Here is a 24,570-nt window from a genome sequence, read left to right as displayed (position 1 = left end):
AATTTTTAGACTACTTACTTTTTCAAAGAGAAAAATCCTTTAGGCTAAGGCTATGTTCCTATACAGTATTTTTGCTAAAGTATTTTAGTCAGTATTTTGCAGTCAAAACCAGGAGGGGATTGAAAAACACACTGTTGAAATTGCATGGATGGCCGTCTCTTAATGACAACCGTTATTTTAAAACAATGGCCGTTGTTTTAAAATAACGGCAATTGTTTGCCATTAACTGACAGCCATCCACTCAATTTCAACAGTGTGTGATTTTCAATCCCCTCCTGGTTTTGGTTGCAAAATACTAATCAAAATACTTTGCAAAATTACTGTGTGCGAACATAGCCTTAACATGTTATTTATACCGCACAGTAAATGCAAAGGCCCAAAACACAAAACACTCCTGTAAAATAAATAAATAAATAAAAGAAAATGCTGTGCCCTCAAGCCCTAAAACAGCTCCACCCACAATGGGTAAACATTTATAATGAGCTTTGTGATGATTGCACTCTCTTTAAGCAAAAAATAAATAAACTTTACAAAACTAAAAAATGAAGGCTTACATCCACTCTGAAATCTTCTGCTTGAAGCTTGTTCCCACTTAAATTTGCCAGGTCTTCTTTTAGTTTGTGACAATCTTCCTGTGAACAGAGGAGATCATTATCAAATACAATGTCCGCTTTTTGCATCCAATTTATTTTATTAATTTAGGGTGGAGTTTTGGAATGCACCAGCCAGTCACCAGTGGCCCATGTGCTTTTACCCTTCGTGTATTTGAAAAGCAAAATGAAGCATTTGAACATGTCTTACATAGGCAAAAAAGACCCCTTTTGAAGGTCCACTGTTAGCCCTAAACCTCTGACGACACACGTTTGTGTCACACATGCTGGGGAAGCACTTGTTTTCATTTTAAAGGGGTACTCCAGCAAAAATCTTTTTCTTTTAAATCAACTGGTTTTAAAAAATTATACAGATTTGTAATTTACTTCTATTTAACATTCTTAAGTTTTCCCATACTTATCAGCTGCTGTATGTCCTACAGGAAATGTTTTCTTTTCAGTCTGACACAGTGCTCTCTGCTGCCACCTCTGTCCATGTCAGGAACTGTCCAGAAAAGCAGCAGCAAATCCCCATAGAAAACCTCTCCTGCTCTGGGCAGTTCCTGACATGGACAGAGGTGGCAGCAGAGAGCACTGTGTCAGACTGGAAAGAATACACCATTTGCTGCAGGACATGCAGCACCTGAAAGGTTCTGGAAGACTGGATATGTTTAATTAGAAAAAAATTACAAATTTGTATAACTTTCTGGCACCAGTTGATTTGAAAACCATTGTTGATCGGATTATCTTTTATTACATTATCCATATGAAGCTGAGGGGTGAAGTTTGCCAGGTCACCTTGTAATTTGTCATATTCATTCTGTAACACATAGACTGGTTGAACAAAACTGATAAAAGACATTAATGTAATGAGAAAGGCAAATACACATTGAGATCTCACCAGCTTCATGTTGGTATGTTTTGTTGGTTTTGTCTCTCCCACGAACTTATAAAGTTTCCGGCACTGTACATTCTCTAAAATTTCTCTGGCTGTAGACAGATTAGGATCACTGGAGTATAAAATCTGGTCAAAAATATTATCTGGGAAGGGATAGAAGGAAGAAGATTTCACTGTAAGTCTGGGTTTTTCAATCCTAAGAGGTATCTCCTGAGGGTACAGGCACAAAAAAGGTTGTTTCTATGGTTTACAAATCTGATTTTAAAAAGTTAGTTATGTATAGTTAATACGGTTGAAAAAAAAAAAAAGACATACCGTATTTTCCGGCGTATAAGACTACTTTCTTACCCCGAAAAATCATCTTAGATTTCGGGGATTTCAGGTGAATTTGTTTGTGCAATTTGCTCTTTTTTTTTTTTTTAATATGCTAAGAATATTTTATTAATATGCTAAGAATATTGGATTACACTCACCGCATTCGTGTCGACCCCTGCCCGCCATCTTGGGACAATGACGACATCTCTAAGAGTTATGCTCAGCCAATCGCGGCTGAGCAGCTGATGACGCGCCAGAGGGGGGCTGGCCTCCCAAAGACTAAGTCATTGTCCCAAGATGGCAGCCGGGGGTCGACACGAATGCTGTCAGTATAATGCACCACACTTCCGGGGTGGGTGGGGGAACCCGGGGAAGGAGGCCATTCACTTACATAACACACATTACAAAGTTGTATAACTTTGTAATGTGTGTTATTTTGTAAATGTTTAGCGCTGCACTACCCCTTTAATTAATCTTGGACCATATCTACAGTGAGACAGTTCAGTACATTACATGACATGTTACCAGCAATGGCCCCCTCTTCTTTTGTGTATACAGATGTAAGAATTGATTCAGAACTCTCACATCGTCGTTGTTGTTGTTGTTGTTGTTGCATTTATAAATTTTAAGAATTTGGGAGGATTTTTCTTCTTTTTTCTGTGACCACCTGCCTTTCATTGTGATTTTTGTGCGGCTTTTATTATGTTTTTACACAATTTTTTAAGCTCTTTGTCATTTTTAAAATGGTACAGCCGGCCCCTCTAATTTGTATTTTTTAAATGCTTTTTTTTTTCATTGGTTCCCTTTAAAAAGGCGATCAATCAGCCCAATTGAGCTGATTTGTCCATGCATCACTGTATAAAGCTGCTGTGCAAGTACGAGCCGCGGCTGCAGCAGCGGCTTTGTAAGGGAGAAAATTAAGTTTAATCCCAATCCTGGCCCCTCTCTGTCAATCATCCCCACCGAGCATGCTGACAGGCAGAGAGGAGATTAAATTTTATTTTCTCTGGTATAAAGCCGCAGCCGGTATGTGCCGCAAGCTGCACAGAGGGGGCAGAAAAGTATATGGGAGCTCAGGGGGGACATAAAAGCATATGGGGCACAGAGGGGGCATAAAAGCATATGGGGCACAGAGGGGGCATAAAAGCACATGGGGAACAGAGGGGGCATAAAAGCACATGGGGAACAGAGGGGGCATAAAAGCATATGGGGCACAGAGGGGGCATAAAAGCATATGGGGCACAGAGGTACATATAAAAAGTAATCTGGGCACATAGGGGAGCATATAAACACCATATGGGGGCACATATAAGAAGGCCTACATAAACTATATGAGGTCACAAAGGGGTTATGTATACCATATGGGGGCGCAGAGAGTAAGCACTACAGATGGGGACTTTGTATACAGGGGAGGATAGTGAGGAGCCTAAAATGTTTGGCAGATTCAGCGTATATGAGTTGTGGTCAGGAGACATCTTCATGATAGCCGGGCCAGATGGGGAAGAAAAGAAAAGTGAACGACTCCAATCAGAGAAGATGTCATTTTTAGGGGGGATTCTGACTTGGAGGCATTCAGTCATAATCCCACAGATGGTAGCTTTGCCCCATTGGCTCCACTACATGACATGTGGCAAACAAGCGCCTATTAGTGAGATTGGTGCTCGCTTGCAGTCCCTACCCAAGGCATGGTTAATCATGTGGCCACACTGTACGAGCGATGTATTATTCATGCAGCAAAATGGCTGATCAAACCAGCCAAGGAAAATCCCTTTAAGCAGTGTGCACCCAGTTCCACTACCATTTTTTCCCACATGTGTACAGCTTCTAATATACTTCCAAGTATTATATTATATTTTGTTGGTTACATAGCAGGGTTAAGAAATACTTTGTATTTGTGTGATACTCAGATATGTATGTATCCCTTGCTTTGTACATACAGTGAGTCAAAGAAGTATTTGATCCCTTGCTGATTTTCTCTGTTTGCCCACTAATAGACACTATCCTTCAGCACTTTTAATGGTAGATATATTCTAACATGGAGAGACAGAATATCAAGAAAAAAAATCCAGATTATAATTTTAAAGAATATATTTTAAATAATTTGTATTTCAATGAGGAAAATAAGTATTTGATCCCTCTTGCCAAACACACTCAATACTTAGTGGCAAAGCCTTTGTTTGCAAGCACAGCGGTGAGACGTTTGTTGTAGTTAACCACAAGTTTAGCACACACACCAGGGGGAATTCTGGCCCACTCTTCTTTGCAGATTCTCTCTAAATCATGAAGGTTGGTGGGCTGTCGCTTGGCAACTCTCACCTTCAGCTCCCTCCATAGATTTTCCATCGGATTGAGGTCTGGCGACTGGCTGGGCCACTCCATGACCTTAATGTGATTTTTCTTGAGCCAATTCTTTGTTGCCTTTGCTGTATGTTTAGGGTCGTTATCATGTTGGAAGACCCAACCACGGCCCATTTTCAGAACCCTGGCAGAGGGGAGGAGGTTGTCCCTCAGGATTGTGCGGTACATGGCTCCATCCATCTTCCCAGTGATGCGGTGAAGTAGCCCTGTACCCTTGGCAGAGAAACACCCCCAAAACATTATGCTTCCACCTCCATGCTTGACGGTGGGCACAGTGTTCTTGGGGTCATAGGCAGCATTTTTCTTCCTCCACACATGGCGGGTGGAGTTGAGGCCAAAAAGTTAAATTTTGGTCTCATCTGACCACAAAACCTTCTCCCAATAACTTGGTTCATCTTTCAAATGATCATTGGCATACTTGAGGCGCGCCTCCACATGTGCTCTCTTCAGCAGGGGCACCTTTCGGGCACTGCAGGATGTGAATCCATTGTTGCGCAAAGTGTTGCCAATTGTTTCCTTGCAAACTGTGGTCCCAGCTGCCTTCAGGTCATTTGCTAACTCCTGCCGAGTGGTTGCAGGACGATTTCTGACTGTTCTCAGCATCATTGCCACCCCACGAGGCGAAATCTTCTTTGGAGCACCGGGCAGAGGTCTGTTGATTGTCATGTTATACTCTTTAAACTTTCTGATAATTGCACCAATAGTTGTTACTTTCACATCCAACACCTTACTAATCTTTTTGTAGCCCATTCCAGCTTTGTGAAGGTCAACAATTCTGACTCTGAGGTCCTGTGACAGCTCATTGGTTTTACCCATGTTGGAGACTTGAAATCTGTGTGATCTGTCTGATTCTGTGGACAGTTGTTTTACACACAAGTGATTAGTGAGAACAGGCGGCTTCAGGTCAGGTAACAAGTTGATTGGGAGTGTCTAACTGGTCTGTAAAAGCCAGAACTGCTAATGAATACTAAGGGATCAAATACTTATTTCACTCCATGAAATACAAATCAATTAATATATATTCCCTAGATTTATTTTCTGGATTTTCTTTTTAATATTATGTCTCTCCATGTAAGAATACATCTACCATTAAAAGTATAGAATGATCATGTCTTGATTAGTGGGCAAACAAAGAAAATCAGCAAGGGATCAAATACTTCTTGGACTCACTGTATACTTTGATTCATATATTACTAAAAAATTTAATAAATTATATTGGAAAAAAAAAAGGAAAAGAAATACTACGTAACAGTATTAACTAGATAAAAACTACAGTTCCATTCTTACTTCAGAGGAAAACCTCTAGAATGCATTTGGCACAAATGGCCACATAACAATGTACTATTACCAGATGTTAGCAGTTCCACTCTGGTCCCTGTGGGAAACATTACCGATTTTCACATACAAACTCACCTGTAAGCTTGGCATAGGCGACCATGTCCTCCACTGATTCAGAGATTGTACACGGCTTATCTTTTGATTTTCCTTCTATCTTTATGTGTGGATCAGCTGCCAAGAAAGCATCTGAAATCCTGAACCAAAAAGAAACACTAAGTAAAAGCAAAACAAAACTTTCATCTTATGGCTTTCCTCTTTGGAAACTTTTATTTACTCCTACTTCGGTCTTCCCAACTTTTCAACAGAACCAACTCACACGACCAAGGGATGTAATAAAAGGCTCAATGCCTCCTATAAGCGAGCGTCGATCTGCTTGATCTGAGCTAACTTATTGAGCCTTTTACATGGCTCAATCGTTTAGCAAGTGTTGTGTATATATATTGTTAGCAATGTCCCTGCAGCTCTTGCCCTTAAACTGTATACGTACCTCTCCACGCTCCCAGTGTTTTTCTGCCTTCTGCTTGCTTCCTAGAGCCGCCGTGCACCTTCAGAGCAGTCTGAGCTGTCAGGCTGCTCAGCCAATCACTGGCGGGACTGCCGTGGACAGTGATTGGCCTGTCAGTTCACAGACCCGCTCTTAAGCTACAGCGCGCGGTTGCTCCAGGAAGCAAGCAGGAGGCAGAAAACCACTGGGAGCGTGGAGAGGTAGTGTATAAAGTTTCTTTTTTTATACTACAATCATCAGCCGTCGGCTGTGCATAGCTATTGCACATAGTAATGCACGGTTGGCAGACGATAATTTTAGACCAGGACCAAAATCACATGATCAGCTGATGATCATTGTCATTGGATGATTGTTTTCTCTATTACACTGAGCTATAATCGACCTGATTCTGAGCATTATTGCTCCATGTAACAGAGCCCTAAAAGGCAACTTTGTAGGGGGCCTTCTGACTCTCTCTTGACAGATGTTATGGGAGAGTTGGAGAGAAGTGCTGGGCCTGTTGGTTTTTTGCTAGTGATGAGCGAGCATGCTCATCAGAGCTCGGTACTCCTTCGAGTATTAAAGTACTTGAAGGTGCTCGATGCTCGGACGAGCATCTCGCGATACTTGAGAAAATGGCATCATCCTTTTCCTTCAAGTTTGGGCGCAATTTCTCAGCCAATAAACATGCAGGAGACTCTTTGGTACATCCTGCGATCACGTGGGACCCATACATGTCAATAGCAGCGATTGGTTGGCCAGATCAGATGACCTGGGCATATAAGAATCTGGGCCAGCGGTGCTCGCTTCACATGCATGCTGGAAGAGATTAGGGACAGAGCTGCTGCTTGTTAGGGAGGGAATACTATGAAAGAACCCAACAGCCCTTGTAAGGGCTTAAAATAGGTTGTTTTTTTTTGTATTACGCCAGACTTCTGGCTGTGACTTGCAGTGCAGCTACCACGATTTTAGCAGCACACTGTGGTGATCGGCTGCTGGCAGAAAGGGGACAGCAGGTGTTACATACAGACCCCAAAGAAGTCCTCAGTACTATTTTTTTTTATTTTTTTTGTGGCTGGTGCTGCTGCTGTAGTACATTGTATTGCTGTGATTTGTAGTACACCTACATAGAAACTCACTGCTCATCATCCTGTTTAAGAGGTGGCATACACCATAAAGCACAACTTACACACAAACTCCATACAACTAACTCCAAAAAACAGTCTGACCAGTATCTGTTGTCATCTGCAGCCAGTCTACAGGGTTGCAGCCATATCCAACCTCACTTCTCATTGTCCTGTTTAAGAGGTGCTATACACCATAAAGCACCACTTACACACAGACTCAAAAGGACAACCTCCAAAAACTAGTCTGAACAATATCTGGCCTTTGACCTTGGTCGCATGTGCCTTGCCCATCTTGGTCTGGGTCAGCACTATTGACCACCAGTGCTGACCCAGACCAAGATGCCCAGAATTTGGCGTAATGGTGCAAATAGGCAGCCTGTTTCCTGTCCATTTCCGTGGTGTTTCCATCATTTTCTGAGGTTGACAGGTTTTCACACAACCTTCTCTGGGCCAAGCTTGGGTCCCCTGCAAAAATGCTCGCGTTTTCCATTGACTTCAATGGGGTTCGTTACTTGAAACGAGCACCCGAGTATCGGGAAATATTCATCTCGAGTACCGAGCATTTTACTACTCACTCATCACTAGTTTTTACTTAAAAAAGGCATGTCTAATAGTGTCTAACACAGCTTACCCCTCCTTAAGGGGTTATCCAGTGCTACAAAAACATGGCCACTTTCTTTCAGAGACAACACGACTCTTGCAATTAAGCGCCATTCACTTCAATGGAACTGAGCAGCAAAACCCCGCCCAAGCTGGAGACAAGAGTGCGGCTGTCTCTAGAAGAAAGTGGCCATGTTTTTGTAGCGCTATATTAACCCCTTTAAGGAACACATGCTGTGCATGGGAAGACAGAGAGATAACTGTTGGGCAAACATTTATGTGGCCAACACTTAGTGAAAGTGTAAGGGTCCTTTTACACACACAGATTTTCTGACAGATTTTTGAAGCCAAAGCCAGGAATGGATTTAAAGAGAGGAGAAATCTCAGTCTTTTCTTAATGATTTGTTCTCACCTTCAAAAATCTGTCAGATAAATTTCTGTGTAAAAGGGCTCTTAGGCAGCAATTAAATTATTAAAAAGGAGATCCTCAACAATAAGGTATTCTTCAGGGACAAGGACCACTGTCTGGATGGAGTCAAATTAACTTATCATGAAGCAGTCATTTATCTCTCGACAAGAGATTTATTATTTGACGTTATAATCAAATCATTTGCAACTATTACTAGTTGGAAACCCAACCATATCTGGAATGCTGTCTGATAAACACCTAATGCTGCGTTTACACGGAACGATTATCATGCAAATTTGCACAATAATGATTGAATTCGAACGATAATCGTACGTGTAAACGCAGTGAACGATCGAACAACGAATGAGAAAACGTTCATTTTAATCTTACATGTTCTAAAATAGTCGTTTGCAAAAAATTCGCAGATCGTTTCGTGTAAACAATCGTTCACCAATTTTTCCTATGTGCGAGATAGGCTTAAGAGATCGCAAAACGAATTTTCCGTACGATGTATCGTACCGTCTAAACGCTGATCGTTCTGAAAAAAAAATCATTACTCCGACATCGGTAATCCTACGATCGGGCCAATCATCGTTTCGTGTAAACGCAGCATTAGAATGGCTCATTAGGAAAGTATTAACTTAAAGTGATGCTGTCAGTGCTACATCAAGAATCAAAGAGAGCCCAGCCTTCCCTGACATGACTTGATATACAGGGTTCGACTTCCAGCACTGAGCTAAGGATTCACAATCCGTTTTACAAGGCTACGTAACCCCTTAAAAATTCAGCTCCGCTACATAAGAGTTCTCTATTACACTACTACATCTACTTAAAGCGACTCTGTACCCACAATCTGTCCCCCCCAAACTGCTTGTACCTTCGGATAGCTGCTTTTAATCCAAGATCTGTCCTGGGGTCCGTTCGGCAGGTGATGCAGTTATTGTCCTAAAAAGCCACCTTTAAACTGGCAGCCCCGTGCCCTAGATTGTGTATGCATTAGGCTGGCACACCCTCTCTGTCCCTCCTCCCCGCCCTCCTCATCTGCTTCAGGCAGATTGCCTACTATTCTCCACCTGTGTGAATACTGAACATGGTCTGGATCGTTAAGGCACCTGTGTAGTTTTCACTGCAGAGGAATAGGAAAAATGGTGAAGAGGGCGGGGAAGAGGGACGGAGAGGTTGTGCCAGCCTAATGCATAAACAAACCAAGCCACAGCCAAAGGGCACGGTGTTGTAGGTTTAAAGGTTGTTTTTTAGGACAATAACTGCATCACCTACCGAACAGACCACAGGACAGATCTTGGATTAAAAGCAGCTTTCCGAAGGTACAAGTGGTTTGGGGGGGGGGGGGGGGGTCAGATTGTGGGTACAGAGTCACTTTAAGCGAATACAAATGGTTGTGATGCTTTCTTTTATTACACTCTCTGTTCTAGAATATTTAGGTTATAGTAACCAGCCTTACATTGTTTCAATGATGTTGGCAACTCTGTGCTGGTACGCCTGTCGATGAAGATAATTACGTGTGTAAAATAAATTGTATATATTCCCAGCTTCCTGCAAAGGAGAGAAGAGGGGGGGGGTACAAGGTTATGAAATGGAGAAACAATATTATAGTGTATGTATTATTGCATATGCACGGATAATACTGTACATGTTGATGACCATTGTGTAGAGATGCCACTCAACCCCTTTCTTGTGGAGCTGGAGGGTTGATATTACCATATCAGCTGCAGGAACATCATTTTATTTTATTTGGATTGCGGCCACATTTGGGTTAATCATGAGTTAATCATTAATGTCCATGCAATGTATGGCCATACGTTGTGTGGACAGAATGGGATTGTTCCTGCATTACCGGCAGCAAAACAGTGTGTGAATAACGGCCATTGTTTCCAATAGAGTGCAATGCAGTGTATTATTTTAAAGCCACAACAGCCATTCTTGTCTTTAAAAGTACACTGTGTGTACATAGCCTTAGACTTGGCAGAACAGCACTGCTTTTGTAAAGTCTTACAGACTATGTGGGAGATTTATCAAACATGGTGTAAAGTGAAACTGGCTCAGTTGCCCCTAGCAACCAATCAGATTCCACCTTTCATTCCTCACAGACTCTTTGGAAAATGAAAGGTGAAATGTGATTGGTTGATAAACCACCCCCTATGTTCACACAATGATTTTCAACGATCATTGTTGTGAGTCTAAAATAACAGCCATTGTTTAGCATACTTTGGCAGTCATCATTCCAATGACGGCTGTTGGCACATTATTCAAGTTTAGGTTTAAAGTGATCCTGCCCCCCCCCCTTTCACTGAGGAGCGGGGCCTAAGGCGGCGGTGTGGGCGGGGCGAAGTGGCGTGTCGTGAAGCCCTGCCCAGGTGGTACAACCAAGGATAAAAGGCATTTTTTTTTACTAGACCAAGCACCAAGAAATCTATTATAAAGTAAGGTAGGAAAACTGCAGGATTTAGGCTTTACAGCTGTGTACAGAAGTCCTCATCCAGAAAGGGGTAACAGTGTCACTTTCATGCTGTCCGCTTTTAACACCCTTTTTGTCGCTATTAAAAAAATAATTGAAATTTAGGTGACGACTGGTGGAATGTGAACATGTAAAATGTCAAAATCTTTTGCCATCTGTAGTTGTAGGGGAGGTGGGTTTCTGCAGACACAGGGGGAGATTTATCAACGGGTGTAAAATTTAGACTGGTGCAAACTGGCCACAGCGACCAATTACACCTCAGCTTCCAGCTCTGGTGAAAGGAAAGAGGAGCTGTGATTGGTTGCTGTGGCCAGTTTGCACCCGTCTAAATTTTACACCCTTTGATAAATCTCCCCCATAATGTTAGTTCTCAAGAAGCAAATATGATTAAAGGGGTTATCCAGCGCTACAAAAACATGGCCACTTTCCCCCTACTGTTGTCTCCAGTTTGGGTGGGGATTGAAACTCTGTTCCATTGAAGTAAATGGAGCTTAATTGCAAACCACACCTGAACTGGAGGCAACAGTAGGGAGAAAAGTGGCCATGTTTTTGTAGCGCTCGAGTCGAGTAGGTCCTGGCAGATCACTTTCACTACATACACGCAGCGGTCTGAACGACCACTGCATGTATGTAATTCTGCCGGCCCCTTAACCCCTTCAGCTCCCGCTCCCACTTCGCTGTATACATTACCTCTCCTCGCTGCACGGGTCCCGGCATACTGCTCTCCCGCCCGGCCAATCAGTGGCTGCGGCTGGGCAATACACTGATTGGCCGGGCGGGAGAGCAGTACGCTGGGACCCGTGCAACGAGGAGAGGTAATGTATGCGGAGCGGAGCAGGAGCCGGGCGGCAGCTGGAGGGGTTAAGGGGCCGGCAGAATTACATACCCGCAGCGGTCGTTCAGATCGCTGCGTGTATGTAGTGAAAGTGATCTGCCAGGACCTACCCGACCGCTGCGAGTCGCTAGGTGTGGAGGCACCCTAAAGCGGTACTCCAGCAGCAACAAAAAAAAATTCTTTCAAATTAACTGGTGCCAGAGATTTTTAATTTACTTCTATTCAAAAATCCCCAGTCTTTCAGTACTTATCAGCTGCTGGATGTCCTGCAGGAAGTAGTGTATTTTTCAATGAGGATTTGCTGCTGCTCTGGACAGTTCCTGACATGGACAGAGGTGGTAGCAGAGAGCGCTGTGTCAGACTGGAAAGAATACACCACTTCTTGCAGGACATGCAGCAACTGATAAGTACTGGAAGAGTGGAACGAAGGGGAGGATTCAGTGCTCCTGAGTAGGGAAGACGTCATAGTAGCCAGTTTTAAGTTTTAGGCTCCTGACAAAAACCTGCATTTCTCACTCCAACAATGATGCCTAGATTTTGTAAAAAGATAAAAAAAAAAAACCTTACCTTCTCTCTAGTGCATAGGTGTTTCTCATTCTCGACCTCACAAACTCTGGCAAACTTCAGAAACCGATTATAATCAAAGTTGTTTTGGATACCTAGATGGTGGCAGTCCCTGACAAACAGAAGTGGATGTAAAATATAAATTAGAAATATGGACAGCTATGCCAGCTAATACATATCCTCACAGCCTGAAATGGTTCATTATAACATTTGCATACACATTGTACACATATAAAATGCTCCGTACAATACATGCAAAGTAAAAATACATAGCATCCATGGAATCCATATGCAAGTACAGTGCATCTTACAGCAGGATAAATGCATTCATATATAATAAATAAATACAATACATATATACAATTTTATTATGCACTCTGAGAGGGTGTAAAATGAACACATAACACATATTTACCTTTAAATTTAAAGTTTAAATGAATTGATACTTAAAATGTAAAGGTAAATATGTGTTCATTTTTATATACCTATAGGGCTATGTTCACGCAACGATTATTATTATTATTTTTTTTTAAGAACGGGAGCTGTTTGCAATGAAATCAGTGCCCGTTCTTTTCTGCGGGGCTGGCATTGCATTTAATTTAATACAATGCCGCCCGCTGTGTTCACACTCTGTTATTTTAATGTCTGTTCTGTAGAACTGGCATTAACTAGTGATGAGCGAGTACTAAAATGCTCGGGTGCTCGTTTTTCAAGACGAGTATTTCCCGATACTAGAGTGCTCGTTTCGAGTAACGAACCCCATTGAAGTCAATGGGAGACTCTAGCATTTTTTCAGGGGACCCAAGTTCGGTAGAGGGAAGGTCGTGTGTAGAGATGAGCGAACCTGGAGCATGCTGGAGTCCATCTGAACCCGAACATTCGGCATTTGATTAGCGGTGGCTGCTGAAGTTGGGTAAAGCCCTAAGGCTATGTAGAAAACATGGACATAGTCATTGGCTGTATCCATGTTTTCCAGACAAACTTAGAGCTTTATCCAACTTCAGCAGCCCCAGCTAATCAAATGCCGATCGTTCGGGTTCGGATGGACTCGAACCTGAACCCGGTTCGCTCATCTCTTGTCGTGTGAAAACCTGTCAACCTCAGAAATTCATGGAAACACAACGGAAATGGACAGGAAACAGCAGGGGCAGCATGTATGCATGCCTATGAGGCTGCCTAATGGCACCATTATGCCTAATTCTGTGCAACAGCCTATTTAAAACAGAGGTAGGCATATGGACCACCCAAAAACTTAGCCTGACACAGCATGGCAGTGAGAACACAGGGAACCATTAAAACAGGTATCATATCATGAACCACCAAAAAATTCAGCCTGACACAACATGGCGGTGAGGACAGAGTGAACAAGGTAGAAGCGGTAGCCAGTGAGCCTTCCAAAAATTATACCAGACCTAGCATGGAACTGAGCAGATTGCTGAACTCAGGGAGACCAGCCAAACAACAACACCGCCGGCTGCTAGTGAAAGCGCTCCATGCAGTGAAGTCCTAGGTGCATTGCCCCCTGGGAAATATGAATATGCAAAAGAGGAGCCCGTGGAGCCTCATTGAACAGTCTCTAAACACAGGACTAGCCAGATATCCCTCCGGGAAGGACCCAGCCAAGGGGCAGCTCCTGTTAGGAAACCACCAAAACCACCATATTAAGTGGCTCTATAAGTCAATGATAGATTAGGGATAAACCAAGGCTAGGTAAACATCCACATACAGCTGTTTCGGGGTGTTGCCCCTCATCAGTGTGGAGCAGGATTCTGGCAAGGTGGGAGCAATGCCTAGTAGAGCCATAAGAGAAACAGATTGCTGAACTGAGGGAGACCAGCCAAACGACAACACCGCCGGCTGCTAGTGAAAGCGCTCAATGCAGTGAAGTCCTAGGTGCATTGCCCCCTCGGAAACATGAATATGCCAAAGAGGAGCCCGTGGAGCCTCATTGCTCTTTTGCATATTCATGTTTGCCAGGGGGCAATGCACCTAGGACTTCACTGCATTGAGCGCTTTCACTAGCAGCCGGCGGTGTTGTCGTTTGGCTGGTCTCCCTGAGTTCAGCTATCTGTTTCTCTTATGGCTCTACTAGGCATTGGTCCCACCTAGCCAGATTTCTGCTCCACACTGATGAGGGGCAACACCCCAAAACAGCTGTATGTGGATGGTTACCTAGCCTTGGTTCATCCCTTGTCATTACATTGACTTATAGGGCCACTTAATATGGTGGTTTCCTAACAGGAGCTGCCCCTTGGCTGGGTCCTTCCCGGAGGGATATCTGGCTAGTCCTGTGTTTTGAGACTCTTCAATGAGGCTCCACAGGCTCCTCTTATGGAAGTGAGCACACAGAGAACCATTAAAAGTGAGTGAGGAAGCAAGTGAGCCTTCCGAAAATTATACCAGACACAGCATGGCAGTGAGCATCCCAAAAATTAGGCCAGACACAGCATGGCATTGAGCACACAGAGAACCATTAAAAGTGAGTGAGGAAGCAAGTGAGCCCACCCAAAAATTGTAGTGAGTCCAGGGGCTGGGATATTTAGTGGACACGAACCCGCTCCTCTGTGGACGTAGTGTGACGTCAGAGCATGGCAGTGATGACACAGAAAACCATTAGAAGTGAGTGAGGAAGCAATTGAGCCTCCCAATAATTATGCCAGACACTGCATGGTGGAAGAAGACTTGGCTGTTGGCTGAGAATTGAAGGAAGAGGAGGAGAGGAGATACCAATAATCCTTATGTTGGGCTGCTTTCCCCGGGTGGACAGTTGAATTCAGGTGAAATGCAGGCTTTGTTCATTTTTATAAACGTCAGCCTGTCATCGCTGCTAGTTGACAGGCGGGTGCGCTTATCAGTGATGATGGCACCAGCAGCACTGAAGACCCGCTCTGACAACACGCTAGCGGCAGGGCAGCACAGCACCTCCAAGGCGTAAAGAACCAGTTCGGGCCACGTAGGTAGCAGAGTGATCGGGAAGGACGGTATGGCCAGCAAGGTACTCCCTCAAGGTTCCCCCCTACTCTGTCTACACTGGGGACGGTTGACATAGTCTTGCTGGGGTGCCATGAAACTGTCAAAGGCCTTGGAGAGTGTTCCCCTGCCCCTTGACACACCCTTTGGCCCACAGAACTACGTTCTCTGGCGCTAGTAGTGTCAGATGGAAAGTACATTTTCAGCTTCTGCACCAGGGCCTGTTGATATTGGTTCACTCTCATACTGCGTTCCTCGGCAGGAATGAGAGTGGAAAAGTTCTGTTTGTTCTGAGGGTCCAGGAGGGTGAACACCCAGTAATCTGTTGTAAAAAAAAAAATTTTAACCCAAGGATCACAAAGACAGCCTAACAAAGTCAGCCATGTGCGCCAGGGTCCCAACACACAAGAACTCCCTCTCCTCACTTACCTCAATTTCCTCCTTCTCCTCCACCAATTCCTCCTCTTCAGGCCATACACGCTCAACAACTAAGGATTGAGCATGGGTACCCTCTTCAGTGGCGGCAGCAGTCTGCTCCTCTTCCTGCTCTTCTTCATCCTCCTCATCTTCTACTCCGTGGTGAGAAACTGACATCAGGGTGGTCTGGCTATCTAGCGGCGGCTGTTCTTCACCCGTCTCCTGAGATGAAGGCAAAGTGTCAGACTTCAGGCTGAGCAGGGAGGTTTGAAGCAGACACAGCAGCGGGATGGTGAGGCTGATGATGGCGGCATCGCCGCTGACCATCTGTGTTGACCCCTCAAAGGGGCACAGTACCTGACAGATAGCAGACATCCACGTCCACTTCTCATTGTAGATTTGAGGTAGCTGACTGACCTGACTACCGCTTTGCACTGAGGTTGACATCTGGCATTCCACAATGGCTCGGCGTTGCTGGTAAACCCTGGCTACCATCTGAAAGGTGGAATTCCACCTTGTGGGCACGTCGCACAGCAGTCTGTGAGCCGGCAGTTGCAAGCGCCTTTGCACTGCCCTAAGGGTGGCAGCATCCGTGGTTGACTTGCGGAAATGCGCACAGATGCGCCGCACCTTGGTGAGCAAGTCAGCCAAATTGGGGTAGGTCTTAAGGAACCGCTGCACGACTAGGTTGAACACATGGGCCAGGCATGGTACATGTGTGAGGCTGCCGAGTTGCAGAGCCGCCACCAGGTTCCGCCCGTTGTCACACACAACCATGCCTGGTTTGAGGCTCCGTGGTGCGAGCCAAAAATCGAACTGCACCGTGATGCCCTGCAACAGCTCCTGGGCCGTGTGCCTCTTGTCGCCTAAGCTCAGCAGTTCCAACAGCGCCTGTTGGCGCTTACCTACCGCTCTGCTGATGCAGCTAGCGCTACGAAATGGAGGCAACATGCTCGTGGAGGGTAATAGAGAGGAAGAAGAGGAGGAGAAAGAGGTGTACAACTCATGAGAGACCGCAACCGAGGTAGACCCCGTAATCCTCAGTGTGGGCAGCACATGAGCGGAACCAGGGTCAGACTCTGTCCCAGCCTCCACCAAGTTGACCCAATGTGCCGTCATGGAGATATAGTGTCCCTGCGCGCCAGCACTTGTCCACGTGTCCGTGGTTAGGTGGACCTTGTCGCTGACCGTGTTGGTCAGGGCATGGATGATGTTATCTGACACGTGCTGGTGTAGGGCTGGGACGGCACACCGTGAAAAAGTAGTGGTGGCTGGGGACAGTACCGAGGGACAGCCACCGCCATGAGGTTCCTAAAAGCCTCTGTCTCTACCAGCCGATAGGGCAGCATCTCCAAGCTCAGCATGTGCACATTTAGGGCTTGTGCATGCGGGTGAGTGGCGCTTCCGTTCAAAGGTCTGCTGCAGGGACAGTTGAACGCTGCGCTTGGACACCTTGCTGGAGGGTGTGGAGCATAGTGGAGGTGAAGGGGTGTGTGTAGGGCAGGAGGCGCTCGTGCCTGGGGCCTGGGCGGGGGGACTGACAGGCAGCACGTGACACAGCGGAAGGAGCAGGGGTGAGACTTGCAGTCACTGAACGGCCTTGGTTCTACTGAGTGGGCTGTTTGGCACTCATATTCCTGCGCATGCTGGTAGTGGTGGCTCCCCTGCTGATCCTGGTGTGGCACACGTTGCACACTACAGTCAATCGGTCATCCGCAGTTTCTTTAAAAAAACCTCCAGACTTGGGAACATCTAGACCTGGCCACGGGAGTTTGACTCCGTGAAACAGTTACTGATCTACGCGCTCTGCCCCTGCTTCTCCCTCTGCCCACCACTCTTCCTCTTCCAACCGGTCCTGCGGGTGAACTTGCCTCCCCCTCAGAAGCACGGTCTTCACTAGGCTTGTCCACCCAGCTCAGGTCAGTCACCTAGTCCTCATCCACCAGCTCTTCCTCCATTTCCTCACTCTCCCCCTTACTTTGAGTTACATCCATGACAACAACCTCACTGTCTGACAACCGGGTCTCATCGTCATCATCAGACACCTCTTCCAACCCCGCTTGCAAGTCCCCACTCTCATCACCCACTGACTGCATGACCTCCATATTTTGGGCATCGGAACAGATCGACTGCTCCGGTTGCTCAGACTCAGGGAAGGGTCCAGAAAAGAGTTCCTGGGAGCATGGTGGTGGTGGTGGATCTGAATCCCTTCTTTACCTGGAGGGGCCAGGCTGTGGGGAAGGAGGCTGAGCTAATGGATCAAGGGTTCCACTCCCTTGGGTAGCGTGGGTGGACTGTGTGGAAGACTGGGTGGTGGATAAGTTACTGGACACATTATCTGCTATCCATGTGATCACCTGTTCACAATGCTGCGGTTTCAATAATCGGTCTACCATGAGACCCCGTTAGTTGGGCAAAGAAGCTAGGGAGTGGACGTCTGCGGTGTGCCACTGCTCCCTCCTCAACAGGTGCTGCTGTGTCACCCTGCCCTGAACCACGGCCTCTGGCAACAGCATCACTTGGAACCCCACGGCCTCGTCCTCAACCCTTACCCTGGGGGGTTCACCATTTTATGGACACTGCACAGTATGGAACTTAGATATGCCTTGCGTATGAAATACAGAAATCAGGAAAAATACTTGTGGTCCCACTAGTTTTGGGGGACTGTGGGATACAATCCGGTAGTGGCTGGACCTATACACACTCTGTGGCACCCCCTTACAATGAGCAGTGAAGTTCTATGCAGGTGTACTACAAATCCCAGCAATACAATGTAGTACCCACTAGTTTTGGGGGACTGTGGAATACAATCTGGTAGTGGCTGGACCTATAAACACTCCGTGACTCCCCCTTACAATGAGCAGTGAAGTTCTATGCAGGTGTACTACAAATCCCAGCAACACAATGTAGTACCCACTAGTTTTGGGGGCTGTGGGATACAATCCAGTAGTGGCTGGACCTATACACACTCCGTGACACCACCTTTACTCTGTGCAAGCAGTTGAGAACTTAGATAGGCCTTGCATATGAAATACAGAAATCAGAAAAAATACTTGTGGTCCCACTAGTTTTGGGGGGCTGTGGGATACAATCTGATAGTAGCTGCACCTACAGTATACACACTCTGTGACACCCCCTTACTATAAGCAGTGAAGTTATATGCAGGTGTACTACAAATCCCAGCAATACAATGTAGTATAGCAGCACCACCAGCCACAAAATAAAAAAAAAAATAGTACACTGAGTACTTCTTAGGGGTCTGTATGCAACACCTAATGTCCCCTTTCTGCCAGAAGCCGATCATCACAGTGTGCTGGTGAAATCGTGGTAGCAGCACTGCAAGTCCCAGCCAGCAGTCTGTAGTAATACTATTAAAAAACGATTTAAAGCCCTTACAAGGGCTGTTTGTTTGTATTGATAGTATACCCTGCCTACTGGAATGCTAAATCCTACACTGATGCTCTCCCTGAGAAGCAGCAGCTCTGTCCCTAATCTCTTCCACCATATGTCTGAAGCGAGCAACACTGGCGCCGAGTTTTATATGGCAGGGTCATCTGATCTGGCCAACCAATCGCTGCTATCGACATGTATGGGTCCCACGTGATCGTAGGATGAGAAATAGTGCCCAAACTTACAGGAAACAGCATAGATTTTCTCAAGTATCGCGAGATGCTCGTCCGAGTAACAAGTACCATCGAGTACCCTAATCCTCGACCGAGTACCAAGCTCGGACGAGCATGCTCGCTCATCACTAGCATTAACCCCTTAAGGTCAAAGCCAATTTTCGTTTTTGGACTTTTCCACTTTGTTTAAAAGGCCATAGCGCTTGCATTTTTTCACCTAGAGACCCATATAAGCTCTTATTTTTTGCAAAACCAATTGTAATTTGCAATGACAGGCATTATTTTTCCATAAAATATGCTGCAAAACCAGAAAAAAAATCATTTGCGCTGTCAAATTGAAAAAAAAAAAAGAATTTGTTGATTTCAGGGAGTTTTGCATTTACGCCATTCGCCGTATGGTAAAACTGACATGTTATCTATGTTCCTCACATCAGTGCATATCTTTTATATTATTTGACGGCTTTTAAAAAATTAAAACCTTAAAAAAAAAATGTGTTTAAAATTGCTCTATTTCCATCCTTATAACGCTTTTATCCTTTGGTCTATGGGGCTGTTTGAGCTGTCATTTTTTGCGCCATGATATGTATTTTCTATTGGTACTTTGATTAAGCATATGCAACGTTTTGATCTCTTTTTATAAAAATTTTTCTGAATTTGATGCAACCAAAAATGCGCAATTTTGCACTTTGGAATTTTTTTGTGCTTACGCTGTTTACCTGCGAGATCAGGAATAAGATAACGTAATTGGGCGATTGCTATCCCCACGTGCGTAAACATGTTATTTATATTTATAAAATGGGAAAAGGGGGATGATTTGGACTTTTTTTTAGGGGAGGGGATTTTTTAATAAAAACACTTTTTTACATTAACTAGAAGTCCCCTTGGGGGGCTTCTATATACACAGCATTGATCTCTCATAGAGATTAATGCTGTGTATATACACAGCAAAGATCCATAAGATCGGTGATCCATTGCACTGGCCTGCTGCAGACCAGAGCAATATATTGCCGAGCCAGGATAAGCATCATTGCGACGCTGAATCCGGGCCCAGCCAGAAGAACGACCTCCCCCCGCAATGCGATAACGGGGGACAGATCCGACCCACTAGACACCAGGGACATGAAACATAAAGCATTTCAATGCAGCTGTCAGATTTGACTGCTGCATTGAAATGCTTAGTTAGCCGGTGCGGCAACAGGACCCACGCCGGCTAATAGAGGCGCTCCCCGGCTACAGATAACAGAGGGGAGCGTCGCCGTTCAGAGCGGGGTCCCGGTGGGACCCCTCTCTGAACTACCCCCGCATCACCATGACATACCAGGTACATCATGGGACGCTAAGGGATTAAAATAAGGAACATGCCTATTATTTCCAGATGCTGTTCACTGCCAGCAGCTGTACTTAAAGGGGTTGGCCACTTTATAGTAAAATAGGTCAGTACAAAGTATTAGTAAGTGTACTCACTGTACAGTATATACTGACAGCAGCGCCCTGTGTACCTCATAGAGCAAAAATCAGACCCCCCCCCCCCCCTTCACCAGGCAGCACAGCACTGCTCTGTTTTGTCTCAGTCCATAAAATGGCGGATATGGAGGAGCATGTGACCAGGCCCTGTCCCCTGCATCCTCCATAGACATATACAGGCTCAGTGGTAGACACTGGGTGGCGGGGCATGGTCACATTCTCCTCCATATAAGCAATCTTATGGACCAAAACACCACAGAGCAGGGCAGCCCAGCCTGGAGGAGGGGAGTCTGATTCTAGCTCTATGAGGTACACAGGGAGCTGCTGTCAGTATATACAGTGAGTACACACGGAGCTGCTGTGAGTATATACAGTGAGTACACAGGGAGCTGCTGTCAGTATATACAGTGAGTACACAGGGAGCTGCTGTCAGTATATACAGTGAGTACAGTTACTAATACTGTACACTGAGCAATTTTACTATAAAGTGGCCAATCCCTTTAACATTATAGTACCTGGTAAATTGATTTGCGGGCACACCCAACGGTGCCCGCAAGTCTACTGTAAAAAAAATAATGTTCCTGCAGCCGATACAACAGTATCGGCTGCAGGAATGACTCGGCAGCCGGCAGTATAACACTGTCCGTTGCTAAAAACTTAGCCTAAGACAGTAGCACTATATGCTTTAGTGTATAGATAAAAGTGGATAATTGTATTTCTCCCCTAAGACAAATTGTAAATTGTAAGGTATTGCAGTCCTTTGCAATTAACTTGAATAAAACAACCCTGCAGTACCATGCACCGCCTGAAGAAACCATACAAGAGGTACATGAGCAGAGTAAGCAGAAACAAACTATTACGCAGCACTTGCATGGGCACTGTGACATTTTTGGGAATGTTTTTCCAGTGTTATTGCAACTGTTAAATTGCACCTGTCACAATGGTCCGCTTCTGGATCAGCGACGAGATGCTCTGTTAATCCAGATGTTAAGGTCACCAAAGATACAGAAACGCAATGAGACCATAATACATGCAACCCCCTTTGGATCCAATCTGAGTCATGCTCATTACAGTCTCTTGGCATCTCCTGATCCATGAAGACCCAAACCTCTGAATTAACAGAGCTTTGTTACACCTAGACCTGTTTCCATGACAAGGGGGCATCCTCTAGAGGAAAGAAGATTTCACCACCAGCACAGACGTGGATTCTCCACTGTACGAGCGGTAAGACTGTGAAACTCTCTGCCACATGATGTTGTCATGACTGATTCATTAACCCTTTAAGGACATGGCCCATTTTCGTTTTTACATTTTCGGTTTTTCCTCCTTGTGTTTAAAAGGTCATAGCACTTGCATTTTTCCACCTAGAAACCCACATGACCCCTTATTTTTTGCGTCACTAATTGTACTTTGCAATTACAGGCTGAAATTTTGCATAAAGTACACTGCGAAACCAGAAAAAAATTCAAAGTGTGGTGAAATTGAAAAAAAAAACGCATTTCTTTTATTTGGGGGAAATGTGTTTTTACGCCATTCGCCCTGGGGTAAAACTGACTTGTTATGCATGTTCCTCAAGTCGTTACGATTAAAACGATATATAACATGTATAACTTATATTGTATCTGATGGCCTGTAAAAAATTCAAACCGTTGTTAACCAATATACGTTCCTTAAAATCGCTCCATTCCCAGGCTTATAGCGCTTTTATCCTTTGGTCTATGGGGCTGTGCGAGGTGTCATTTTTTGCGCCATGATGTGTTCTTTCTATCGGTACCTTGATTGCGCATATACGACTTTTTGATCGCTTTATATTACATTTTTTCTGGATTTGATGCGACCAAAAATGCGCAATTTTGCACTTTGGGATTTTTTTTGCGCTGACGCCGTTTACCGTACGAGATCAGGAATGTGATTAATTAATAGTTCGGGCGATTACGCACGCGGCGATAGCAAACATGTTTGTTTATTTATTTATTTATTTGTTTACTTTTATTTAAAACCTGGGAAAAGGGGGGTGATTCAGACTTTTATTAGGGGAGGGGGCTTTTTACTATAAACAACACTTTTTTTTTTTTTTTTTACACATATACTAGAAGCCCCCCTGGGGGACTTCTAGTATATACACTTGGATCTCTCATTGAGATCTCTGCAGCATAGATATGCTGCAGAGATCCATGAGATCGGCACTCGTTTGCTTTCGGCTGCTGCAGCCGAAAACGAACGAGTGCCGAGCCGAGGACGGCGCCATCTTGGACGCGTCCCCGGCCGGCATCAGTAACGAAGATCGCTCCTCCGGGACAAGGTCCCGGAGGAGCAATCTCCCCCACTAGACCCCAGGGAAACGTTGCCTCCGGTAATCGGAGGCAGCTGTCAACTTTGACAGCTGCATCCGATTAGCTAATTAGCGGGCACGGCGATCAGACCGTGCCCGCTAATAGCAGCGGTCCCGGGCTACTCGCGGCACCCATGATCGCGGCACTCCAAAGCGGGGCCGCCGCGCGGCCCCGCTTTGAAGTGCAAGTGAGGACATATGACGTACGCATACGTCCTATGTCCTTAAGAGGTTAAATAAGTACAAGGGAGGCCTGGATGCTTTTATTGAAAAATATAATATTACAAGTTATGGGCATTCTAGGAAAAGAGAAAACACAGCGCCCGGCGCACATCGTGTGAATCTGCAGTGCTATATGTAAGATATACCAAATGAATTGGTACTGCTCACCTTCGGCAGTTGTGCTACGAGCCTGACACCGCCAGATGCTTGGTAGGAGTTTAGGGTATCGCCCGCTGCCCGTCTGGTGATCCGAGAAACTCGGCTAGGAAATCAGCAAACAGTATCACTCATCAAAGGCAGGATGTGTGGAAGATTCAGACGTCAGTCTTTCACAAGTTCCCCGATGAAGGATGGGAGTCGTAGTGTCAATCACTCCAAACTTCTTTAAGTTATGGGCATTAGATTTCTGGTGATATGTTGATCCAGGGATTATTCTGATTGCCATTTGGAGTCGGGAAGGAAGTTTTTCCCTGTGTTGGGGCAATTGGCATCTGCCTTATAGGGGTTTTGCCTTTCTATGGATCAACACAGAGGGGTTTCTCTAGGTTGAACTTGATGGACCTTTGTCTTTTTTTTTTTTTTTTTAACCTTGTTAAGTAGGTTACTATGATCCAGAAGTGGTCATTGTGACAGGTACACCTTAAGTGATTAAACAGATTGATATTTTTTTTTCCCTTAAGGCTAGATTCACACAAGATGGATCTACAGCCCCTGCGGCGGGTTAAGGGGGCTGCCTTTTACATACTTACACCTGGATGAAAATTCTATTGTGAGTATGTAATTGTATTGAAAGTGACAGTGAAGGGATACTCAGCAGCTGCAGCTGCGAATTTGCAGCATGAAATCCACTGTGGATCGGTCCTGTGTGTATCTAGCCTAAAAAGGTTGAAACAAATCCTATTCGCCAAACACTAAATAAAAGGTACATAACACTCTGCTCCTGGATGAGCTCTTCTGAGAGATTGAAAAATGTATTAAAGACAATAATTACCTGGCAAAGTAGTCCCATTTATCCACATCAATTCCATTAGATTTGTTGGCCACAACCTCATAAAGAAATCTTTTGTCTTCCGGACGACCTTTATACGGCCACTGTAAGTAAAGATTGGAGTTTGTAATGGGAATACGTAATGGTAGAAACTTAGAAATAGTTACTTGAATGGGCACAGTAGTCTGCAAATGGGACCAATGGGTGACAGTCTTAGGTCAGACGCTGCATCTATTTTCCATCTGTGGCGAAAATGTATTATAAAGGTTTTTTTTGTGTTCAAAATTTTTAAAATGAGAATATTCCTTCATTGTGCATGATGAGGTTGGAATGTGGCTGATGGCTCCTTCATGGGTGTGTAAAGGGATAGTTCAGCAAAAAAAAAAAAAAATTCTTTCAAATCAACAGGTGCCAGAGGTTTGTAATTTACTTCAATTAAAAAAACCTCTATTCTTCCCATACTTATTAGCTGATATATGTCCTGCAGGAAGTGGTGTATTCTTTTCAATGTGACACCTCTGTCCATGTCAGGAACTGTCCAGAGCAGGAGAGGTTTTCTA

General features: G+C 44.8%; 2 protein-coding genes across 2 annotated transcripts in view; one reads left to right on the top strand and one right to left on the bottom strand.

Annotated features, from left to right (window-relative positions):
• Positions 1–24,570, bottom strand: part of LOC138772691 (deoxynucleoside triphosphate triphosphohydrolase SAMHD1-like) — a 50,257-nt gene that overhangs the window by 12,098 nt on the left and 13,589 nt on the right. Inside the window, exons 6-11 of the mRNA XM_069953269.1 lie at positions 24,014–24,114; positions 11,998–12,106; positions 9,582–9,673; positions 5,575–5,693; positions 1,492–1,631; positions 555–632 (exon numbers count right to left, since the gene is read on the bottom strand). Coding sequence (XP_069809370.1) covers positions 555–632; positions 1,492–1,631; positions 5,575–5,693; positions 9,582–9,673; positions 11,998–12,106; positions 24,014–24,114 — 639 coding nt within the window. The remainder of the gene's footprint in view (positions 1–554; positions 633–1,491; positions 1,632–5,574; positions 5,694–9,581; positions 9,674–11,997; positions 12,107–24,013; positions 24,115–24,570) is intronic.
• The window catches only part of ERGIC3 (ERGIC and golgi 3), a 64,569-nt gene that overhangs the window by 39,805 nt on the left and 194 nt on the right, over positions 1–24,570 (top strand). The window lies entirely within an intron of this gene.

The sequence above is a fragment of the Dendropsophus ebraccatus genome, chromosome 14 (assembly GCF_027789765.1).
Source record: "Dendropsophus ebraccatus isolate aDenEbr1 chromosome 14, aDenEbr1.pat, whole genome shotgun sequence".
Taxonomy (NCBI): Eukaryota; Metazoa; Chordata; class Amphibia; order Anura; family Hylidae; genus Dendropsophus; species Dendropsophus ebraccatus.
Note: the sequence above shows the minus strand (reverse complement) of the source record. Positions and strands in the feature narration are given on the sequence as shown.